The sequence below is a fragment of the Tachysurus fulvidraco genome, chromosome 2 (genome assembly GCF_022655615.1).
Source record: "Tachysurus fulvidraco isolate hzauxx_2018 chromosome 2, HZAU_PFXX_2.0, whole genome shotgun sequence".
NCBI lineage: Eukaryota > Metazoa > Chordata > Actinopteri > Siluriformes > Bagridae > Tachysurus > Tachysurus fulvidraco.
In genome coordinates, this window is record NC_062519.1 from 14,601,320 (window position 1) to 14,622,930 (window position 21,611).

Consider the following 21,611-nt stretch of genomic DNA (forward strand, 5'->3'; position numbering starts at 1 on the left):
GATAGTCCCCTGCACTCATAAGTATTAGGATCTTCTGATAAGAAGGTGTTTGAATTACGAATACATTTATTTAGCATTTTTGAAAGCAATTTCCAGAGTAAGCGGTCTTTACTGTATGTAACTTTTTTATTCTAATTCTCTGTCAGATAGAGGCTATCCAAAGTGATTCCTAGCGTCAAATCCAGTAACAAGTAGGCTTGTATTTTGGATATTCCTGAGAAACAACCAATGGAGTCATGCTGCTTTTTCAAAGTGTTAATGATCTGATGTGAAATAGTGACTTGTGAATTGGTTGTGCGGCCTATTAATCCACTTTTTTTTCAGCAATTTTGGCAGACTGCCTCAAATTCCTTTGTTAAGTGACCTTGCATTAATCTTTTGTGTTTACGCATTAATAAATGAGCACGCTGTTAAATACTCACAGCACTAATGAGAGCGGAGCAGGAGGAAGGCTTAGCAAGTCTGGGTTAGAGTTTGAACTTTATCACTGCACAGTGTGTTTATCACTTGATCACATTCTCATCGTGTGATGCTGTGAAACGGGTTTTTGTCCCGTTTGCTTGACCTTGTTGTTTTGGATTTTTTTCCCTACCACTTAACAGGACCAAACCACAGAGAAAATGGAAACCCTGAATAATGGTTTATAACTAAAGATGATAAACCAACAACAAAACATTTGTAGGAGACATCTCTATGTGCTCACTAGAGAATGCTTTCACTTTCATAAAGTAAACAGAAATTAAATTCTTTTATTTTATTTACTACACTTTTTGCAGTTAGAACTGTACTGTGTACATGCCACTTTTTTATCTTTACCTATGACGTAGGAAAGTTTTCAGGATGGAAAGATTTGTGGTCACTCGGTAAGGTGAGAAAAGAGGCATCAGTGATTATTTCTAGCTGTTATTAATGTACAGGAGTAAATTTGTAACTTGGATGTTCCACGACATAAAATGTAAGTGGTGTAAATGTGACATGTTGCTCTTTAATCACTAACAAAACACACTTTTGGTTGGATTGTCATTTATCATGTGTCTTGAAACATTCCAACAGGAAAATTTTAAACATTGATCATTATGTTTCATGAGTATAGACACGAGGGGGAATCAGGATTCCTGAGTTAAGGAAACACTTTTTTTCCATCATAGTATTAGTATCAATAATGTAATTTCAGTCTTCATAAAGAATTTTCGTATATGATTAAGGGACCTCATCCAGTATCCTAAGGACTCCTTATAACTATAATTAGGTGGCTGTAGCTTAAATGTTTAGCATTTCTGATTCTTTTCCAGGCAAAATTATATACGATACAGTAAAGTATTTAAGCTGTGTTTTATGACCAAAGATAAAATGGCTAGGGCTAGGGTTAGGGTGAGATAAACTTAGATAAAGTGTTTATAGTTGCCAAGACAAAAGCAATACAATTCTGAGAGGAAAATATTTCTCTTCAAAGAGGTGTAAATGGGTATTACATCAGCATTATTATGGCAATTATGCCACACTACATGTGCATGTAGTTAATAACAGCAAACAGTATGAACTTAATTAGTCTCTGTAATTATATTCCACGCTGCCTTTCATTAGCTCTCATTAGTTTATACATACTACAGGTAAACATGCATTATATTCAAACACCAATATCCCCAAAGTTTCATTTGCCTTTATTTTGATATTAAAAATAATAATAACAATAATAAAGTACTGTTGAGGCATGAAGAGTAAGACAGACAGTAATGCACAGTGTAGTAATGCACATTTTGTGTGGAACTAAGCTTTCTCTTACATATTGAAACGGTACATTTTAATATCTGCATCATTAATGGTAATTTTTTCTTTAAAGATTTTGCTACTCTCCCATCATACAGCTATTAAAAAGCAATACAAGATGAAGCACGACATATACACAAGCAAGCGCTTTTGTCTACAGCAGCAGTTCAGGTGAACCGAGATTTTCAAAGCAGACAAAGAAATACGTGCACACTAGGATCCGTTTTAAGTTTATGGTACGTGGAACCAGGCTAGAACCAGGTGACCTACCAGAGAAAGTCTTTAACAGCACACAAACACTGGGGTTCAGTAGTAGTAAGTAATGATGTTACTCATAATGACAGCTCAGATACTTCTCCCACTCTGTTGGCTGGAGGTGTCTCATTTCTCAAAAGCTCTTCATCATCATCATCATCATCATCCTCATTGTGAGCATCTTCATCATCTGACCGGACCACAGGGGTTTCTGCTCCATCCTCCCCTTGGCTGTCAGAGGTGGCGGTGGAGGAAGTGGAGGATATCCGTGATTTGAGCTCACCAGTGTCTGAAGCTCTCATGGAGATTTCTTCCCTCAGTGCAGCATCAATTTCGCTATTGCAACCGAGACCTAGGAGACAAATCGCAGTTCCAGAAATTAGTGTCATCACCAAAGATGGATGTGATATTAAAATTCTGTATCATGTCAGAGATCAGGAATTTTTTTTACACTTTACTCCTTACTGCTTTTAGCATTTTAACAAGTTTTGCTTGAGATTTAATATTCAGTTCAGTTCTTTATCCTGATCAGGGCTGTGATGGATTCGGAGCTGGGAATTTAACCTACATTGTACACCTGTCCAACTCTGAGCACCATTAACAAATTAATATATAATCACCATTCAACCCACACGCATGATTTTGGGAAGTCAGGAAGTTTTTATATTTGAATTGTATTTTCATTTATGTTATTATTATTGAATACACTCACACTGACATCACAGTGAAAAGGATCATGTAACGCTCTGCATAATAAAGTGAGCTCGGTTAGAAAAGAGCTTTATACCTTGAACAACCATACAATGTTTCTGTTACAAAAATTTAAGAATGAAATCAAGCTATCAAATATGTCTGAAACATTAATAAACACTTATTTACTGATTAATGACTGAAACCAGGATAAAGAGCTTACTGAACCGTCCCTCCTGAAATTCATTAAATTTTATTTGTGAAAGGGTTTTTGTCTGAATGCAGGTTGCGATGATGTCAGATGACACATCTTGGACCAAATCTGCCAAAAAACTGTGGTAATTTTTAAAATTTCAAGGTCCTCCAAATCTGTTTTGCTTAATTCAAAGTTTCAGTTATGTGCAACAACCTGAAATCCTGACTGAAAGTGAATAGGTGAAATTTATCCTTTAAGAATGCTGATAAAAATCAACAGATGGTAGAAGAATATGAAAATCTGTAATTCATATAATCTGATTTCTGCTTGTAAGATGTCTGTTTCGACCTTCTAGTGGACAAGAACACGCTGCATCCTCCTCAGTCGAGGCAAGAAAAACATCCAGGGCCTCCTGATCTGAGATGTCCAAAAGGTCTATTTGCTCCAGCATGTCCACATTGACTTCCATAGATGAAATGCTGCTCATGGGAGCTACGGAGCACGGGAAAAAAAACTTCAGAAAAATTGTCAGAAGAAGCACATTTGTTAGTAATTTTTCAGTGTCTGTGCTTTACGCACCCCTCTTGTAGTCTATCTGCAAGTGTGCCGAGGAGAAATAGACGTCCACGTCATGCTGGAAGGCCTCCTCAAAAAAGCGCTGTCTTTCTCTGCGCCTCAGCTGCTGGGCCGCGTCCATGTCCGGAAGCCTCAGAGCGTGCTCTGTTTCAGCTGGGAAACACAAAAAAATGCAACAAGCAGAGATTTCCCAGACTAATTAGTGATCACTTATTGAGAGGTTTCAGTTTCCTGCCTGGAGTGCATGAATGGTAAATACATAAACCACCACAAGGGAGCAACAGTCAGCCATTGCTCCGTCGCTGTTGGTGGCAGAATTTGTACTAGGGCTCAATTTTACTTCATAAAATGTAATCCCTATTAAAATAAATCGATCTTCTACTTCTGGCTTCGATATCTTTCTATCTGCAGGTAGGTCCGTAAGTAGAGATTCATAATGTTGGTTTACACACACACGCACAAAAACACACACACAAACACACACATCGCACTCAGTCATCTCATATTGCTGTAAATCTGTCAAAGCCTGCAGTTCAGTCACAGCATCTGTCAATTCCACGGCTGCTAATCTGATTGGGTTGGAAGTGCAATCACATTTCCTCCCCACATCAGGAGCAGGGTAATAGCCTAAAGAGGAGAGGCATGGGGGGAAAGAAAAACAAGATGAAGAAATCTCTTCCAAGGTGTGCATTATGGAACTGGGGCTTAATGATGAAACCCAGCTCGTTTTTGTATACCAGTTACATTTACACCCCACAGCTAATGGGTAAACATTTTGAAGAGGAGAAGGAAGCTGGATGTAACATTTTTTGGTGTGTGTGTGTGTGTGTGTGTGTGTGTGTATGTGTGTGTGTGTGTGCGCCACTGGCACTGTGCTTCTTAATCAGCATTATATGAGAATGCATTTCACTACTCAAGTAGTGCCCACTTGTTTTGTCTATGCATCATCCATTAGTCAGATGAGTAGCCTGACCCTCTGCTCGAACACAAGACCTCGGCCGCTAAGCTATTTATGGAGGCACACACAGGAGTCGGAGTAAATGACTCATGGGTAATTATAACCACCAATATATGCAACAGAAACAAGAACCTTACAGAAACCTGCGTTTAGACACTCCAAGTTTATGTTTCACGCAATGATTGGTTTAACATGACTCATTTATCTTCACATGTTCCTTCACATGTATAATGTGAGCATATATGATGAATAGGTAGCAACTTGGGATTTGGCCAGACTATAAACAAGAAAGAAAGAAAGAAAGAAAGAAAGAAAGAAAGAAAGAAAGAAAGAAAGAAAGAAAGAAAGAAAGAAAGAAAGAAGAAAGAAAGAAAGAAAGAAAGAAAGAAAGAAAGAAAGAAAGAAAGAAAGAAAGAAAGAAAGAAAGAAAGAAAGAAAGAAAGAAAGAAAGAAAGAAAGAAAGAATCAATAAAAAAAAAAAACACACAAAGCTAATTGAAAATTTTTGTGTTTGCACTTTAGTGCCCTTGTGTGTACTGATGCTGGCCTACAAAGCCAAAAATGGACCAGCTCCCTCTTACCTAAAAGCCCTCATCACCCCTCGCACTGCACCCCACACCCTCCGATCTCCAGCACTGCTCGACTGGTTCCACCATCTCTCAGGGTAAGAGGCAAGTATACTACAAGACTCTTCTCTGTTCTGGCACCAAGGTGGTGGAATGAACTTCCCCTAGAGGTCCGGACAGCTGAGTCACTGGCTATTTTCAAGCGGCGGTTGAAGACCTACTTATTCAGGAAACACTTCAACTAGCACTTCTTTCCTTATCTTTTGCAATTAAAAAAAAAAACTTTGACACTTTTTCATCATAACTTTGAACAAATGTTTTAAACTCATGGTATCTTAAGTATGTAACCTAGTGAGCCAGCATTAATGTATTCAATGCTAGTGATTTAAGCACTTATGTATGTCGCTCTGGATAATGGCATCTGCCAAATGCTGTAAATGTAAATGTAAATGTGTGTGGATTCATGGCTCCCATGGAGTCATACAGTGAATACATATGAATGCATTAAGCTACCAAAAAGAAAACAAAAGCCAAATTGTAAAGCTGTGTCCTACATATTTATTCAATTTATTTATTTATTTATTTATTTTACCAAAGTTGATTAAACTAATCATCTAATTAAAAGGACCTTTCTAAAGGCCATTAGTGTGTTCAAGCATTAAAACTGTTCAAATGTTCAACACAATGGCTGTACTCTTTAACCAGGGCTGAGAACGCTGCGTTACAATGCCACAGCGAGGCCTTTCCTTTTCCAACCAGTCAATACATCGAACCACACAAAAACAGCATTCTGGGATTAAGGTGTAATTAGAGCATACAGGCCTAGATTTGGCTAATTGGATTGGGTTGGCTAAATTAGTAAGAATATAAAGACTAGCTGGGGTGGGAAAAGATGACAGTTCACATGGCTTCCACATGTGTACAGTAGAGCACATAAAACAAAGGCCCTGTTGTGCAATCATGCATAGTGCAGCATTAGCTATTTTGAGCTAGCCGATTGCTAGCAAATTAGCTTGTGCATGGTACAAATGACTGTCGTACTTTCCAGATGTATTAAAACAGTAGACAAAATTTTAGGTCAGAATATATCAGAATAATCAAAGGCTGATTTTTTTAGATAGTCAGCTTAGTATTTATATTTAAATACTAACATCTTTCTATTACTGGCTCATATGTAACACTCTCAAACAAATCTGACTGAAATATCAACAGATATCATCATAATATATCACATGAAAGAGTTTATCATGTTAGCTAATATTTTAGATTGCTGCGGCTTATTCGTGCAGATCATAGTTAATAAGATTAGCGTCGTTTTTTTTTCCGTCTCAGAGACGTTCACGTGGATTTTTTCAGGAATGCAGTCACACTGTGAAATGTAATGTGAAAAGGCTTGTGAAGGATGTGAAGAGTCACATCAAACTAAACAAATCTCACTCAGTCCAATTATTTTCACTCAAAACTTTGAACACAGACGTGTAAATCCGGGGAATTCCTGTCCTTCGTCTGCCAGGAGAAAAAAAAAGGCTGCGTTTTTCAGTCGGTTGCTCAGTAATAATGAAAACGTGATGACTAACGAGGCAGGCATCCTGGATTTTTGTTTCAGTTTTCTGAAAAAATATATGACTTGTCACATTTGGCAACAGAGAGTGTGCTCTCTGCAGCAGATCAGGAACAGTCAGTGACCCTGTGGTGTGTGAGGACGGCGAGTCAGCCAGCGGACGAAGATGTCATTGTGACTCACTCTCTGGCTATCAGACAGCCTGTGTGTGTGTGTGTGTGTGTGTGTGTGTGTACTAATGCTGCATTCCCGTGCTGTTTATATCATGCCCTCATCATCTCTTCTTGCCATTTCCCCTCAGAATAATCCCCATCAGTGTTGTAAAGGTCATTCCTATGCTTTATTAGCTCTAGTGATATTTACTAGCTTCATCACTGGATGCCTGATATATCGAGTCAACATAACTGTAAATATTGCTAGCAGAACTTGCCTAGGAGCCCATGTTCTAACTCGAATAAATATTTTATATATATATATATATATATATATATATATATATATATATATATATATATATATATATATATACACACACACACACACATATATATATATATATATATATATATATATATATATATATATAAATATAGGCTGCTATAGTGTGCAAAAGTTTTGACCCCCTACCTTATGGTTTTTGAATGGGGGAAGCAGGATACTCTATTTTATTCCAGGCTAAATTAAGATAACAAATAAATGTAAGTGCTAAGCAGCTTCACACCATCATAAATCAATTTATATAAAAATATTTTATTTATGCAATAAAATTAAAATAAAAAAAGCCTTTCATATGCTTTTCTAAGTAATCTATGTAGCTGTGTTGATTCCTTACAGCTGTGATCACTCTCCCATACAATGTAGGGAGTGTAGCTGGTCCTAGATTGACGCTCATACTGAAAGGATTCAGTTCAATCTTAAATGGCATGCTGTTACATCTGACCTAACACTGCTTAAAATATTAAAGCCTAGTCTCCAGGTGCTGCTTTTATATAACCATGCATGGAAAAGGGAAGAGCACTTCATCCTACCAAGAGACTTATCCATGAGACATATTAGTGCATGTCAGGAGTGTTTGTGTGTGTTTCATGCTGCATGGCACATTGTTCACCAGCATCCTGCTCACCATCTTTAACAAGCCGAGTAGCCACACAACCGGCCAGGAAGAAAAGCAGGGTCACTGCATTCTTCCTTTGAACTAACTCAGGGTTAATTGCCCGGCTTTGCAGAGCGGCTCAAGAGCTCTCGCAGTAGGTTGTCTCAAACCCTCATCTTTCACGTTATGGGATTTATTTCTCCACTTTACAGCTTGTTAATGCTCACAAGCTCAGCCACCCGCTGAAAATAAAAGTGGCACACATCCGGACGCCCACTAACCTGGCATGGCGTGGCATTTGCACTGGATTGGAGCGTATGAAGCACGGCTTGTGTCCACAGGTTACATAAAGAAGGATGGCGTATTTCACCTTTGGTCAGGCTGAGAGACAGCAGGGGTCTGATTAATAATGACAACAAATCACTTGTAGCACACACACATCCTGTGGACGTGGACACACACACACACACACACACACACACACACACACACACACACACACACACACACACACACACACACACACATTTCTGGTGGCTTTTACTAGAGAAATATATTTTGAGCATCTAATTTGGTTAGAAAAGAGGCCACTGTGTTATTGAAGTCCTTTTCTCTAATGATTCTAAACAGTCAATTTATTAACTCCTTTATAACCTGTGTCTTTTGGAATGTATGTCCCACAATTCAATGTCAGAAAAACAATGTTTCTTTATTAAAATGCATAATTAAGAGAAAGTCCACTGACTGGTTAACAAATCAGCCACTCCAGGATTTTGCACTTTCAAAAATTAACACAAAATGAAGCTCAATATTCACAGGAGGACGTAGATTTAGCCAAAGCGTCAAACATGAGTACAGCTGTCAAAGAAAGTTAATACATTTGTGTTTGCATTGGAAAAAGTTTAAAAGAAAAATCCTATGATAAAAAGCTGCGGCCAAACGAAGGGAAATTAAAAACTAATTAAATCACTACTACACCGGAATGCATAATGTTTTTGTTAGAAAAAAGCCTTTTCCATACTTAGTTGTTAATAGTGAAAAAACATTACAAATTAAATAAAAATAAATGAATAAATAAAAAAGTTCAGGTCTTAACCGGTTACACTTGCAATAAGCTGAATGAGAGGACTCTCCTTTAGTTCTCACACACTAATCTGAAGTCAGATTCTCACACTTAATGTGACAAATGTGCCAAATCACATCTGATCGTAGTTCAGCGTACTCTCACTTGTTATGTCACACCGTGTCTATTCAGTCCAAACCTCTCTTTCTTCACTGCCTCCTCTCTCCTTTATTCTCTCTGTGGGATTGGCATTGGAGTAAAGAGACAGATTTGAGCCTAACTACCGGACATGGCACGGCGCTCACATTAGACTCGCCCACGCTAACAAACCCAAACCCAGAGCTGCTTCTTAGAAAAGCCACACTACCATTACAAAAGAGTGCATTTTATACATTTATACACACACACACACACACACACACACACACACACACACACACACACACACACACACACAGGTCATTAATGCTGCGAAAGTAACATTGTTTTATCCTGACCTATAGTTTTTTCCTGGAGGTTTTGCTTTTTTTTAAATGTCTCAATGCAATGCAAATGCAAATGATTAGAATAAAAACACATTCACTTTTAATCTCCTTTGATTTAATATAGACAGTAAATTAGTTCAGTTTCCAAAACAAAGTGAAGTTACTGTTAGATGATTAAATTCTCATATAGCAAAGTTCCCTCATCAACTCGTCTCTCTCTCTCTAACTAACACTGCAGGACCAACACTAAAGACTCCCTTCTAAAAATCTCCTTACTGAAAGCAAGTGTTTTTATGGAGCATCTGCCGTACAGGTCAACGAGAACGAACACGTTACTATAGAAACCATAATACACATACAGATTTCTGCTATGTCCTCACTTCACCGCACCCCTATGACGAAGCACAGGGAATAAAGCCAGAGTGACACTGTCTTGGCAACCGTTTGCTTTTTCCCATTTACACATAACATTTTCCACTTTCCATTTTCCACAAAAACCACTCAGGCATGATATTCTCCAGAGACAAGGATAGGAACTGCGAAAGGCACACCGAAGGCACACAGCAAAACTTATTGCTGTATCTCTCTCTGAGAACAAACACTACAGATCGTCTCAAAGCAGTGCGGTAGAAGGGACACAGGAAACTAGTGTTCCAGTGTTTCCCAAGAGAAGCACCAGACAGCGCTTTAAACCCCAGAGTTCATTTAAGCTACATCCCATAAGCCGCTCGGAGTGACTGTGGGTTTTTTATGCTGGTTTTTATAGATGAGCTACAATAAAAACACTCCCACAGGCTCTTCCTGACCAGCACAAGGTTAGAGAAAATGACCCTTCCAGATGCTTTAAAGCAATTTTCGACCACATAAACAAAAATAAGGACAGTCCTCGGTCTGTGGTTAAAGAACCAATATAGTGTTCGGCACGGTTATGTGATTCTTTTAACAGCGAGATCACCATTTTTTGTGAAAATATTAAGGCAAACTACATTCAGAGTGAATGAATGATCAGAGTGATACTCGATGTGTATCTGATGTGTATCTGATGTGTCACTTTCACAACTTTCCTGGAAAAATATTAATGTCTTGACAGTATTATCGAATTAAACTTGACAGTAGCATCGAATTAAACTGTACACTTTTATGCACACTGCATAACAGTGAACCAGCTGAGATTACATATGGCCGGCCTTTGTGTCTTTATTCACTTATTATCGTCGGTTTATCTGGCGACTGGTGATGACTTTGGTTATGACTCAGCATTTCACCTCTAGCCAATCGTGTGAGCCGACTGACACTGACACTCAGTGCACGCTGCATCCAACTGCCCTCTTTCAGCCTCTCGCAGGAACTGATCTCAGGTCAGCTGTTTCGGTTCAACTGAAAACATAAATACACACAAACTGGCTTCAGATCAGTGGGGTGCAGTGTGGTGTTTTGGGGAAATCCCCTTTGTTTTCCCCTTCAGAGCCACTTCCTTACCTCGTCAGCTCAGATTTGTTATGTCTAAAGACCTGAGAAGAAATAACTCTAGGCATCAGGAAAAGAAGTGCTGACTCAGCAGGTCTGAAAGGTAATCAATAGGTTGTGAGTTCAAATCCCAGTGCTGATAAATGGACACTTGCTAGTAGGGTAGTGTGGTCAAACGCAATCATTAAATTATATATAATAATAGATCATTATATATAACATAGCAGAGCATGTACATAATCTAATGCTAATAAACAAATGTTTAAAATATGTTGTTATTTACTTGTTAATTGGGTGAAGTTTTCTGTAAAGTGATGCTTATTTCACATGGAAGGAGCCTCCAGTGACACGGGAAAGTCTTCGGGACAGAGAACTTCACACTTCATAGTTTCAAAGCACAGAGAAGATGCATTTTTATACTTCAAGACACAAAGGAGTAAAAAAATGGACCAATAACATTAGTGATTACAGGAACTAATCTTTCTCAGTATTAAGGCCAGTATCAACTTAATGTTATCATGGTTACCATGGTTTCTCTTATAGTTTTATGCTTTTCTTTACTAAAATAAATCATAGCACACAGTCCTGAAGGAAGCAGGATCGATCAGTATAGCTGATATTGAAGCTGATGAGAATAATAATAAGAAGGCTTTAGATAAATCGTACAAGTGTCCATTCTAGTACATTGTCTGTTCTTTCCCTGAGTCCAACTGTTGCCACTGACAGACTGTCATAAATATTTCATGAGCACTAGTGAACCTGTTCGATACACAAGGGAAGAGGCGGCACAAGTCTGAGCAACACAAAGGTCATCTTGCTCGATTCTTTTTCCTGAGGAAACCACAACAGCCTAGCAGAATGTTTTTTTCCCCTCAGTGCTTTTCTTCCATTCAACAAGAATCACGTCACGCAGCAGCCATGACCGTGAGCTGAATACCACCGTAGACAATATAAAGACAACTCTTGATGGAAAAACTTTTACTTTCACATACACATACTTTTATTTTCACATTCACAGCCAATCAGCTACAAAGAGAAACCGCCAGGTTTAGCAACATGCAAAGACTTGATATCCAATTTGTGAACATGTGTTAAGATCCTCTCCAGGATAAAGTGATTACAGGAGATGAACGATTCCTAACATTGTATAAGATTATCCACAATGCATATCTAGCAAGCAGAGAACGCTATGCACGGTGTAAAAAGCTCTGGGTTGTTGATCAGAGGATCGGGGTCACCAAACTGCCGCTGTTGGTCCCCTGAGAAAGGCCCTTAACCGTCTCTCTGCTGCAGGGGCTCTGTATCATAGCTGTCCCCAACTTCCAAAAAGAAAAAAGTTGGGATATTCAAAGAAAGAATTTCACGATGCTGTAATGTATATGTGACAAATAAAGGCATCTATCTACCTAATTATAGTAACTAATATATAAGCTCATACAACTGTATAAGAAAGTGCAGTAATAACAGTTTTAGGAGTAAAACACAATGTACAGCGTTACAGAAAATTCAACAATTTCTTTTTTCAATAACAGCATTTCTTGAAATGTTTTATTGCTCTAATACCAGGAAAACACAATTTCGTCCATTTTGTTACGTTGTGGAACATCAACAGGCCGTTATAACATACATCAGCTAGAAACCTGCTTCCTTCCTTTTTTTTTTCAGTCTCTCCTTCTCTCACTTGAGATGAACAAGACAAAAAAGATGCAGCTTGTCATGTCACTGGGAAACCACAAAGCCTTCCGTTCTGAGGACACTCCCAAGATTGAAAATGACTGTTACAAAGCACTGACAGAGGAAACAGAATAAACCGCTCTTCACAGAAAACTACACCGTATCTGATTAAATAAATAAATGACAATTATAAATCTATTTAATATTAACATATTAGAATATGTATTAGAATGTGTAGGCTGGATCAAACAATATAGTAGAATAATGCATATGCTTATATATATATATTACATATATCATGCTTATACATGTAAAGCTGCCTTGTGACAGCATCCACTGTTAAAAGCGCTAAACAAATAAATTTGAACTGAATGATTTTTCCCTTTTACACATAACATTTTTTACTTCCTAATTTCAACAGAAAACTCTTAGTATAATAATAATAATAAAAATAATAATAAGAAGAAGAAGAAGAAGAAAGAAAAGAGATCAAATTGTAAGAACTACCTTCTAAGCTGCTGTTAAATAAACAGCAAAAAGCAACAAAATCTCATTATCTTTCTAAAATCCTTTAGTACCTCTAAAACATTTCCATACGTCATTTTGGTTTCTGCACAGGGTGCGGCTCACCTCACAGTCCAGCCGAGAACCGGCTGGCCGTTTGTTGGAAAACCCCACGTACTTTAAAAAAAGTCACTGTAGTGATTATCATGGTTTCGTATCATTTACCAGTTCAAACAAAAAGAAATGATTTTCCTCGTGTATGCACAGAGTATGTGTTTTTGTCGATCGTGACCTACAGTGTGTCCCGGGTGAACGGTGGACTCGTTGTGTGTTCTGTGTCTGTTGTGTAACATTATGATATATTACAAATATAAAGAGTGCAGTGTGAAGTGCGCAATGATGGAGTAAGTTGGAATGAAACCACTTTCCAGACCTTGCAGCTGTCTGTGTGCTTTACACATTCAACTGCTGTCCACACTGTAACCAGCTTCAGATGATAACATCGGTTTGGGTTCGCCAAGCTGGATTTAGGTAAGACTACATGTCACGTTAAACTGAAGCCCAAAACGTTATGTTGATGATAAGACAGTGAGAGTTGACTTGACTGGTAGTCAAGTTATGCAGGAAAGCAACAAGTTAATTTTCTAGGTGCGAAGTAACGTTTTATCCTTAATTCAATCCTATTACAATTTTATAGCATTTTAGACTGACATTGTCTCAAAGCAGCTTCAAAGAAGCATAGAAACAGAATAAAAATAGTAAAGTGTAAAATTAATTTCTCTAACATCTATCCTTTTTTGAGCAAGCCGGAGGCGACGGTGGCGAGGAAAAACTCCCTGAGATGATATAACTATGAAACCTTGAGAGAAACCAGACTCAGAAGGGAACCTCATCCTCATTTGGATGACACCGGACAGGAAATTATGTCAATGTAAATAATCTCATTTCTACAACAGTTTATACTCGAGCTGAATTAAGCACCAAAGAGCTCCTGGGGAACTAACAGGTCAGGTTTATTTTTGAGTTCATTACAGACTCAACACTAATTCCTTCCTTCCGAAGCCTCCGAATGATTGCCGATGAAGACCTGAGCACAAAGCTGACCGACGCAAGACGACAATTGACTGTCAAGTCAACTTCTTCAAATCATGCACTGTCCTGTATACATTTTCAGAAATCCTGATGGAGATTTAGATCCCTAATGAGAAAGCGAGAGAAGCATGACTATGAGGTGACATGAGTAAGACACCATAAGACAAACGACTAAGTGTGCTGAAACGATGAGTAAATTGTGAATAAGAGGGTTGGGTTGAGTGCAGGACAGTCTCTATGAAAGCAAGACCGATATTGTCAGGATCTATCCTGGACTTTTTACCGGTGCAAGAATGTTTGCGTTTGATGAGTGCAAAAATCTCTCAGTGAATACCTTTAATCTCTTCTCTGCTCCGCCTCAACCGCTGAGCTATCTATCACATTCTGGCATGGATCCAGGAGTTAATTATTGATGGTGCGAGACTGTGAGCTACTGAATGTGTGTGTGTGTGTGTGTGTGTGTGTGTGTGTCAGAAGCTAGATGAAGCACAACCCAGCACCAGCAGATATCTTGCATGCTCTCAACAATGACCTCATTGTTAACCCTCTCCTCTCCTCAATAGAGGTCTTTAAGAGCAGGTCAATAATAGGTCAAATTCCATTCGGATGCACTATAAAAAGACTCACATAACAGATTGTACAATTAGAGAACAGCATAGTAAAGACCGTCTCTCACAGGAATGAAGAATGAGTGTTTTTTTATGTTAACAAAGCAATTCAGCATGTGTTGTTATAGGAAAGCTTCATGTCAGGCCACATCTCATTAATATAATGTATTTTTTTCCTTTAACAACATGAACACGATGAGTTAAATCACTGACGTATAAATCACAGCTGCACACACATTCTACGTAGCATCTATATATTTTCCAGCGTAGCCCATTAAATCAAGGCTGTTCTCCAGAATGGCCAGGTACAGTACAATTCATTGCAGTCTCCCTCTGTAGAGCTACATCAGAGTGATTTAGCACTATATAAAAAGACAAGAGTAGTTTACTGGCCAACTTATTTAAGTCTGGCACACAGAGCTGTGGCAGTCAAGAGCTGGCAGTTGCTCTCTAACTCTATTTACAAATCCACGACGGCAGGCAATGAGTCGAGAGACTGCAGTACGCAATTCGGCACTCATAAAATGTACTTCTGATAAACACTGGACACTGGCCAATGCATACACGACAAGCACGGCAAAATATAACTTGCATTATGGAAGGGACTTGGAATAATCACTGTGAGGTGGTACAATGTGTAATTTACGTTTGGTACAATGCGTAATTTATTTTTGGCATGATGTGAACACTCCATCCTAAAGGCTGCAGGCTTACACATTACAAGACATGCAGCAGAATTCCTTGGAAGGTAAACATTTCAGCACATGAGGGCCATGCCAGCTGAATTGGTTTAGAGCATGATGTCCTCGAGCCAGAGTCTTAATTGAATCTATATCACAATGAGTCTTTGGCCCCGAGACACAATAATATGTGATTTACTGTTCTGTGATCTAATTTCTGGTCGCAATACTGAAAAAGTGTGTGTGTGTGTGTGTGTGTGTGTGTGTGTGTGTGTGTGTGTGTGTGTGTGTGTGTTTGTGTGTTTATGTGCGCGCAATACGACACAAAGACCAAGCATTGTGTGGAAACCAATTAGTCCACACAGTGCAGAGCAGCAGTTCTGATGCAAACACTACCCAAATTTATCAGTTCCTTAGAGACCTTCATCACATCAAAGCTGGTCTTTCCCTGCATTGAGTAAACAACTATGAGAAACTACCTAAACCACTATGGCCTGAATTATCACTTTGAGGAAACCAGCATCATCTGAAAGAGCCTGAAGGGACTTGACTCCAAATAAGGGAAGGAATTAAGAGTGCCTGAAAGCTCTGCACCATATACTACAACACTGTGAAAGCCACAAGCGTGCGTAATGTTTGCAAAGATGTCTAATTTTGGAACCCTAGAATCCAGCACACACAGAGGCAAAGGTTTGGGGGCAGATTTCTCCCAAGCATACAAAAGTAGCATACAATCCTGAGGCACCAATCAACCTCCAGGCATGTTCAAGGAGGAAACTAGAGAACCCAGAGGAAACCCAGAAAGGCCTTGAGAGAAGATGCTGAGCTCAGTATGGATCCAGCGACCCGATGAGAACCCAAAGCTTTTGAAAGGGGGTGGAACTTGGAGAAAAGGAACCCTGCAAATAACCAGGGCTCAGTTTTAAACTCTGGTCATTCGAGCTATAAGAAAGCAAGTGACTCAGGACTTTAAGCTGAAATCTTATTCTTAGGAGTGTTAGTGTCATTTAAATCCAAATCTCTGACTGCAGCTTTAAACTGTAGCAATAACTGAAGCTTAAAAGGTATGTCTCCGTATTGAGGCCCATAAAAAACATTTCTCAGTCTTACTCTCAATACTCAATTGGTCAGAATTAGTGACCAAATCCACTAATGACATAATGGCAGTGATAATTATCTTCTTATTAGTTATACTGGTTCGATTATGTGTATGTTGTACCACTGAAAAAAGTCTGGTTCAAAGTTTAACACTGCATTAAGGTATAAACATCTATCTCTATGTTGTACAAAGCTGTAATCTGTATGTCTTTGTCTTGTTTTGTTTTTGGCATTATAGCATGATCTAGTTTTTAATCTAGTTTTTAATATTTCAATGTTTAACTTCGTTAGCCTCATACTGTTGTATATATCATATTTTTATATCATGTTTTTTTGTGTTGTAGCATACTCTATACACACAAGATCTTCAATTTTTGATCAGTGAAGAGCTAAGCATTTACTTACATGGCTGATGCTTGTTGTGCAGGTTTGCCCCCTTTGAACTCATGATCCCTGTGATCTCCAGGTACACACACACACACACACACACACACACACACACACACACACACACACACACACACACACACACAGATGATGAAACAGAGAAGCCTAACTCAGGGTCCTAAATCCATCATAGCATATACTCTTCTTTCACTCTCTCTCTCTTGCTCTCTCTGTCTATATCAGAAATCATGCTCAGAAATCCTGGCACAGAATTTTACAGAATCAAAGCTCATCCCCTTATCCCTGTCACACACAGTCTAACTTAGGAGACTGAAGACAGAGGGCTTAGGCCAGTGGAGCGTACCATGTGGTCATTCATAGGGGAGAGCTCACTCACTGCTCAGACAATACCAAATAAGAAAAAGCACAGGGGGAAGGAGTTATGCAACAGGAAATAAAGGGTTTAAGTTTTGTGAACCTAGGCCTGCTCATTCTCATTCAGTTTCTTTCAGTCTGTCCCTGTGTGTAACTCTGACAGGAAGCAGGCTCACTCATTAACAGAAAAAGCATTGAGGCTGAGCTCATAAACATTGCCACGTCACAATATATACATACAATCGACACTCTTTACTTAACGATACCACATTTTCACCTACACAATGTCTTAACCTTAACTGTGTGGTGTGTGAAACCCCTTCACATGATGATATTTTCCACTACACTGTCTACAGTTCTGAAAACTAGAAGCTTTCTTAATCTGGACTGAAATAAGTTTCTCTTTTGCATGCATTTTTTTTTTTTAACCAAGATGATATATGGATTTAACTGTAAGAATATATTTTAGGCAGAATATATATATACACTAAAATAAAAAGGAGGCAGAATCTAAACCAAGCTCGCATCTGAACACTGTTTTAAACCCTGTAAACGGATTTCCTGTATCTTCATTCATCACTATTTACCCTCTTCTTTAAACTTCACTACACTACAGCTGACCTTTTCCTGTGAAAGCTATGACATTTTTATAAATCTTATCTAATCTCTGACAATTAATTTCACAATCTTTTGATCACTAGAACAGAACATTCATCTGTATCTATTGATTATCTGTTACTTCAGTATAAATCCCTTCTGTTATGTGAAGATAATTTAAGTCTGGGATCAACGTGCTTTATTATTAAGAATTGTAAAATCTTTAAAAAAAAAAAAATTTAAAATTATATATATATTCTGTGTGTATGTGTGTGTATATGTGTGTGTATACATCTATAGACTAGATTTAACCCATCACTGTTTTACATGCCTGACCTTTTATTTTCATGTTTCAGTAAGATTATGACAAGGCCGCTGTTTACATCGCCATCTTGTGGTAGCTAAGAGTACTTACACAGGCTGTGTATTACCGTAGTTCAAAAAACGTTTTCTAGCACAATTTAACTGTAAAATCCACCCGGTGTCGTTAGTACAATTGTATTAATATAATTCAACTACATAAACAATAAGCATAATATCTGATAATGTACTATATAATAGATAATATATTATCTATAGACGTTTTCATTCCTGACATTTCCTATTCAAGTGGCCATTTTAAATGTGTGTGTGTGTGTGTGTGTGTGTGTGTGTGTGTGTGTGTGTGTGTGTGTGTGTGTGTGTGTGTGTGTGTGTGTGTGTGTGTTGTGAATTCCTAGTTTAAATGTGTGTGTGTGTGTGTGTGTGTGTGTGTGTGTGTGTGTGTGTGTGTGTGTGTGTGTGTGTGTGTGTGTGTGTGTGTGTGTGTGTGTTGAGAATTCCTAGTTTAAATGTGTGTGTGTGTGTGTGTGTGTGTGTGTGTGTGTGTGTGTGTGTGTGTGTGTGTGTGTGTGTGTGTTGTGATTTCCCAGTTTAAATATCTGTGTGTTATGATTTATGATGCCATTGTAATAATCCTGAAAGAAATAATGACAGACAACACTTTATGAACACTGATTAAGAAGAACTGAGCTGAATATAATCATTAATAAATATACTAAACATGAAATCCAACATGATTTTTCACTTTTAATTAAGAAACAACACATTTGCAAGTATCTAATAATGGGTCCCCTATCAAACAACCTTCAGATCATTATAATTACACAAAAGTGCTCAGAAGAATAAATAATAACCGCATTCTTTAGTATCATTACTACTTTTTAAATCCAGCTCCTTATAAAACAGGGTTGTTGTTTTTTGCATTTTGTTAATCAGCTTATGATTTTCTGTCTGTAAGAACAATTGACTTAAGGTTAATGGCTGCTAATGGCTCTTAGCATTGTCCTGAGAAAAAAAGAGACCAGGGCTGGTAATTGGTATTTCTGTGGATTTTATTAAACAAATGCAAATGACTGATTTGTCTGTGATAGTATGCAGTGGGTTCAGGTGGGTGTTAAATAACACTGCATTATCTGTTCGGTGCCAACCATTAGCCCTTTCTCATCAAAACCACACATAGACACACAAACAAATGTATGTGAAGTTTAAAGTAGACTGTTTAAAAGAAACAAGTTGCTGTTTTTTTTTAGCTTTAATGTCAAAGACTTAGAGCTAGATTTTAGCTAACCCAAATTATTGCTTACGAAATAATGACTTATTACTCATAAAAGACGATGCACTGATCACTGATATAACACTTTAATTTATTTAGTTAACATTGTGAAGTTTATAGCTTAGTTGACTATTTGTTATTTAATAGCAGCTTAGTCAGGAAGGAGGAGATAAACTAAGCAGCCGTCTCTTCAGAAATACAAGACAAAATGTCTGTCTGGCAGATTGTGACTGATTGTCAGGAGTTATACTAGAATACACATAGCCTCAGTTCATTTTGTAAAGGATAGCTTTACAGTACTAGAGTTAACTACATGTTTCTCTGAATGATAGCTTTGATTTGAATGTAGATTACATGGCTACATGTCTAATGCAAGTATTATATAAAGAAAATGAGATAAACCTTGCAGTAGTTTGTAATACAGACAGTTTCAGATAACACCTATCACACAAAATATATTTTAATACCATGATTTAGTTGATGATTAATACCATGATTAGTTACAACTATAAACTAGCTTGCATGTGGAACCTGGGAACTATTTTTCATGAAAGCTAATAAGCTCTAAACATTTCTCTGTCTAAAAAGCTAAAAGATTAACATTAATTTAGCTATTCTATGTTTCTGTGAAGTTTTTGTTGTCTAGGAAGCTTTCATTTATTCATACATTCATCTTCAGTAACTGCTTCATTCTGGTCAGGGTAATTAGCTTTCCCTTGTAGTGTTAAATAAACCTAAATTGCATTTGTCTTGCTTAAAGAGTCCATATCGGTGACCCTAGAGTTATTCAAGAGCAATTAACTCATTGGTCATTGTGTGTTGTTTTAGTGTGGAAATAAATGACAAATGTAATAATATATATTAAATTATAAAGATGAACAGATTTTTTTTCTAAATAAGTCATAGATGTACTTTCAATGTTGTCATGTATCCTGTAGTTTAGCTTTCTAAAGCTCTCTGAGTTAAATGTTATATATGTAATATATGTTATATAATAAACCTTATATATGTGCATTTAGTGGAAGCTGTTTAAATTAAATTCAAATTTATTTGTATATCACTTTTAACAATGGACATGGTCTCAAAGCAGCTTTACAGAACATAAACATAAAACAAAAGGTTAATATAAAGATTAATATAATACAATAATTCAAGATCAATATTATATATTTAAATGTATTTTTATTTTTCTCAAATGAGCAAGCCTGAGGTGACTGAGGTGACTGTGGCAAAGAAAAACTCCCATAGATGATAAAGGAAGAAACCTCGAGAGGAACCAGACTCAAAGGGGAACCCATCGTCATTTGGGTGACCAATGTTATTAGCCTTGTTGCTAACTATTGCTGCTTTGTATAGATATTATAAAGCTTTTAAGGGATGACTTTTCAAGTTTTTAAACTTTTACAGTAGCTCCAAATAAAATTTTTATTTATTTATTTATTTATTTATTTATTTATTTATTTATTTATTTATTTATACACATAGGGTACACATAGGTAGTACTTGACTACCTAAACTTTCCTGAGGTAAACATTTCCATTCACCATTTTTCCAATACATTGTCTGTATTTAATTCTTTTAGCAGACATATATTTTCCAATAATTCAAGGATTTGTAACATTTGTAACTTTTGCGGTTTTTACCGCTCTGTTAGTTACTTACTCATCCCTGTTTATTTATCTGACATTAACATGATTTAATGGCTCACATACATAGCTTTAGCGTAGCTATATTTCTAAACATAACATGTGTGATAGAAAAAGAAGTACTTAAATCTAGAAAATAACATCAAAAAACAGCATACACTAAAATTAAAAAAGGGGAACAGATTCATCCCTCAATCATAGATATAGCTTCCTGCAGTGTAGTTTGTAGTGTAGCTCTAGCCATCTTTTTCTGAGGTAAACATTTGTATTTTCGGTTTCACGCTACATTCATTTATGTAGCATACATTTTTAAGTGACATACACCTGAGAAATAAACATTTGAGGATTAAAATGAATAAAATCTCACTATTGCTGCTCGGTTATAGACACTGAAACCTTCAAATTCGAATAACATTATAGCTAGTTTTATTCATAGCCTAGCTAAGTGTATTTTTTCAAAGTAGCTTGCCCAACCCTGTCTGCTTTGCTGACATAACATTTATTCTCACACACCCACACACACACACACACACACACACACACACACACACACACACACACACACACACACACACACACACAGATTGCTGGTCTCCTTGGTAATGTGTGTGACCTGTAATATTTCATTTATTTCAGCATTTCTGTAAGGACTGGAATGGTTTTCTAAAGACATAAATGA

The 21,611-nt window shown here is 37.4% G+C and overlaps 1 protein-coding gene and 1 long non-coding RNA gene across 2 annotated transcripts; one reads left to right on the forward strand and one right to left on the reverse strand.

Moving 5' to 3' along the window:
* Nucleotides 1-1,645: 1,645 nt before the first annotated feature.
* Nucleotides 1,646-17,061, reverse strand: si:ch211-253b8.5 (dysbindin). The gene is made up of 4 exons (XM_027176310.2): nucleotides 16,739-17,061; nucleotides 3,488-3,637; nucleotides 3,257-3,400; nucleotides 1,646-2,374 (listed from the first exon to the last, which is right to left on the reverse strand). Exons 1-4 carry the CDS (start codon nucleotides 16,779-16,781, stop codon nucleotides 2,100-2,102), a joined length of 612 nt encoding a protein of 203 aa, XP_027032111.2. The 5' UTR covers nucleotides 16,782-17,061; the 3' UTR covers nucleotides 1,646-2,099.
* LOC125139745 lies at nucleotides 2,374-3,340 on the forward strand. Its single transcript, XR_007138847.1, has 2 exons — nucleotides 2,374-3,050; nucleotides 3,264-3,340. It is a non-coding gene; the product is annotated as an uncharacterized LOC125139745 (long non-coding RNA).
* Nucleotides 17,062-21,611: the final 4,550 nt, after the last annotated feature.

Excerpts from the sequence above, each read along its gene's own strand:
- si:ch211-253b8.5 (XM_027176310.2), bottom strand. The coding sequence starts at position 16,781 with ATGAGTTCAAAGGGGGCAAACCTGCACAACAAGCATCAGCCAT. Across the intron at positions 3,638-16,738 it reads GCACAACAAGCATCAGCCAT|CTGAAACAGAGCACGCTCTG; the intron begins GTAAGTAAATGC and ends TGTGTTTCCCAG. Across the intron at positions 2,375-3,256 it reads GTGTTCTTGTCCACTAGAAG|GTCTCGGTTGCAATAGCGAA; the intron begins GTCGAAACAGAC and ends TTTGTCTCCTAG.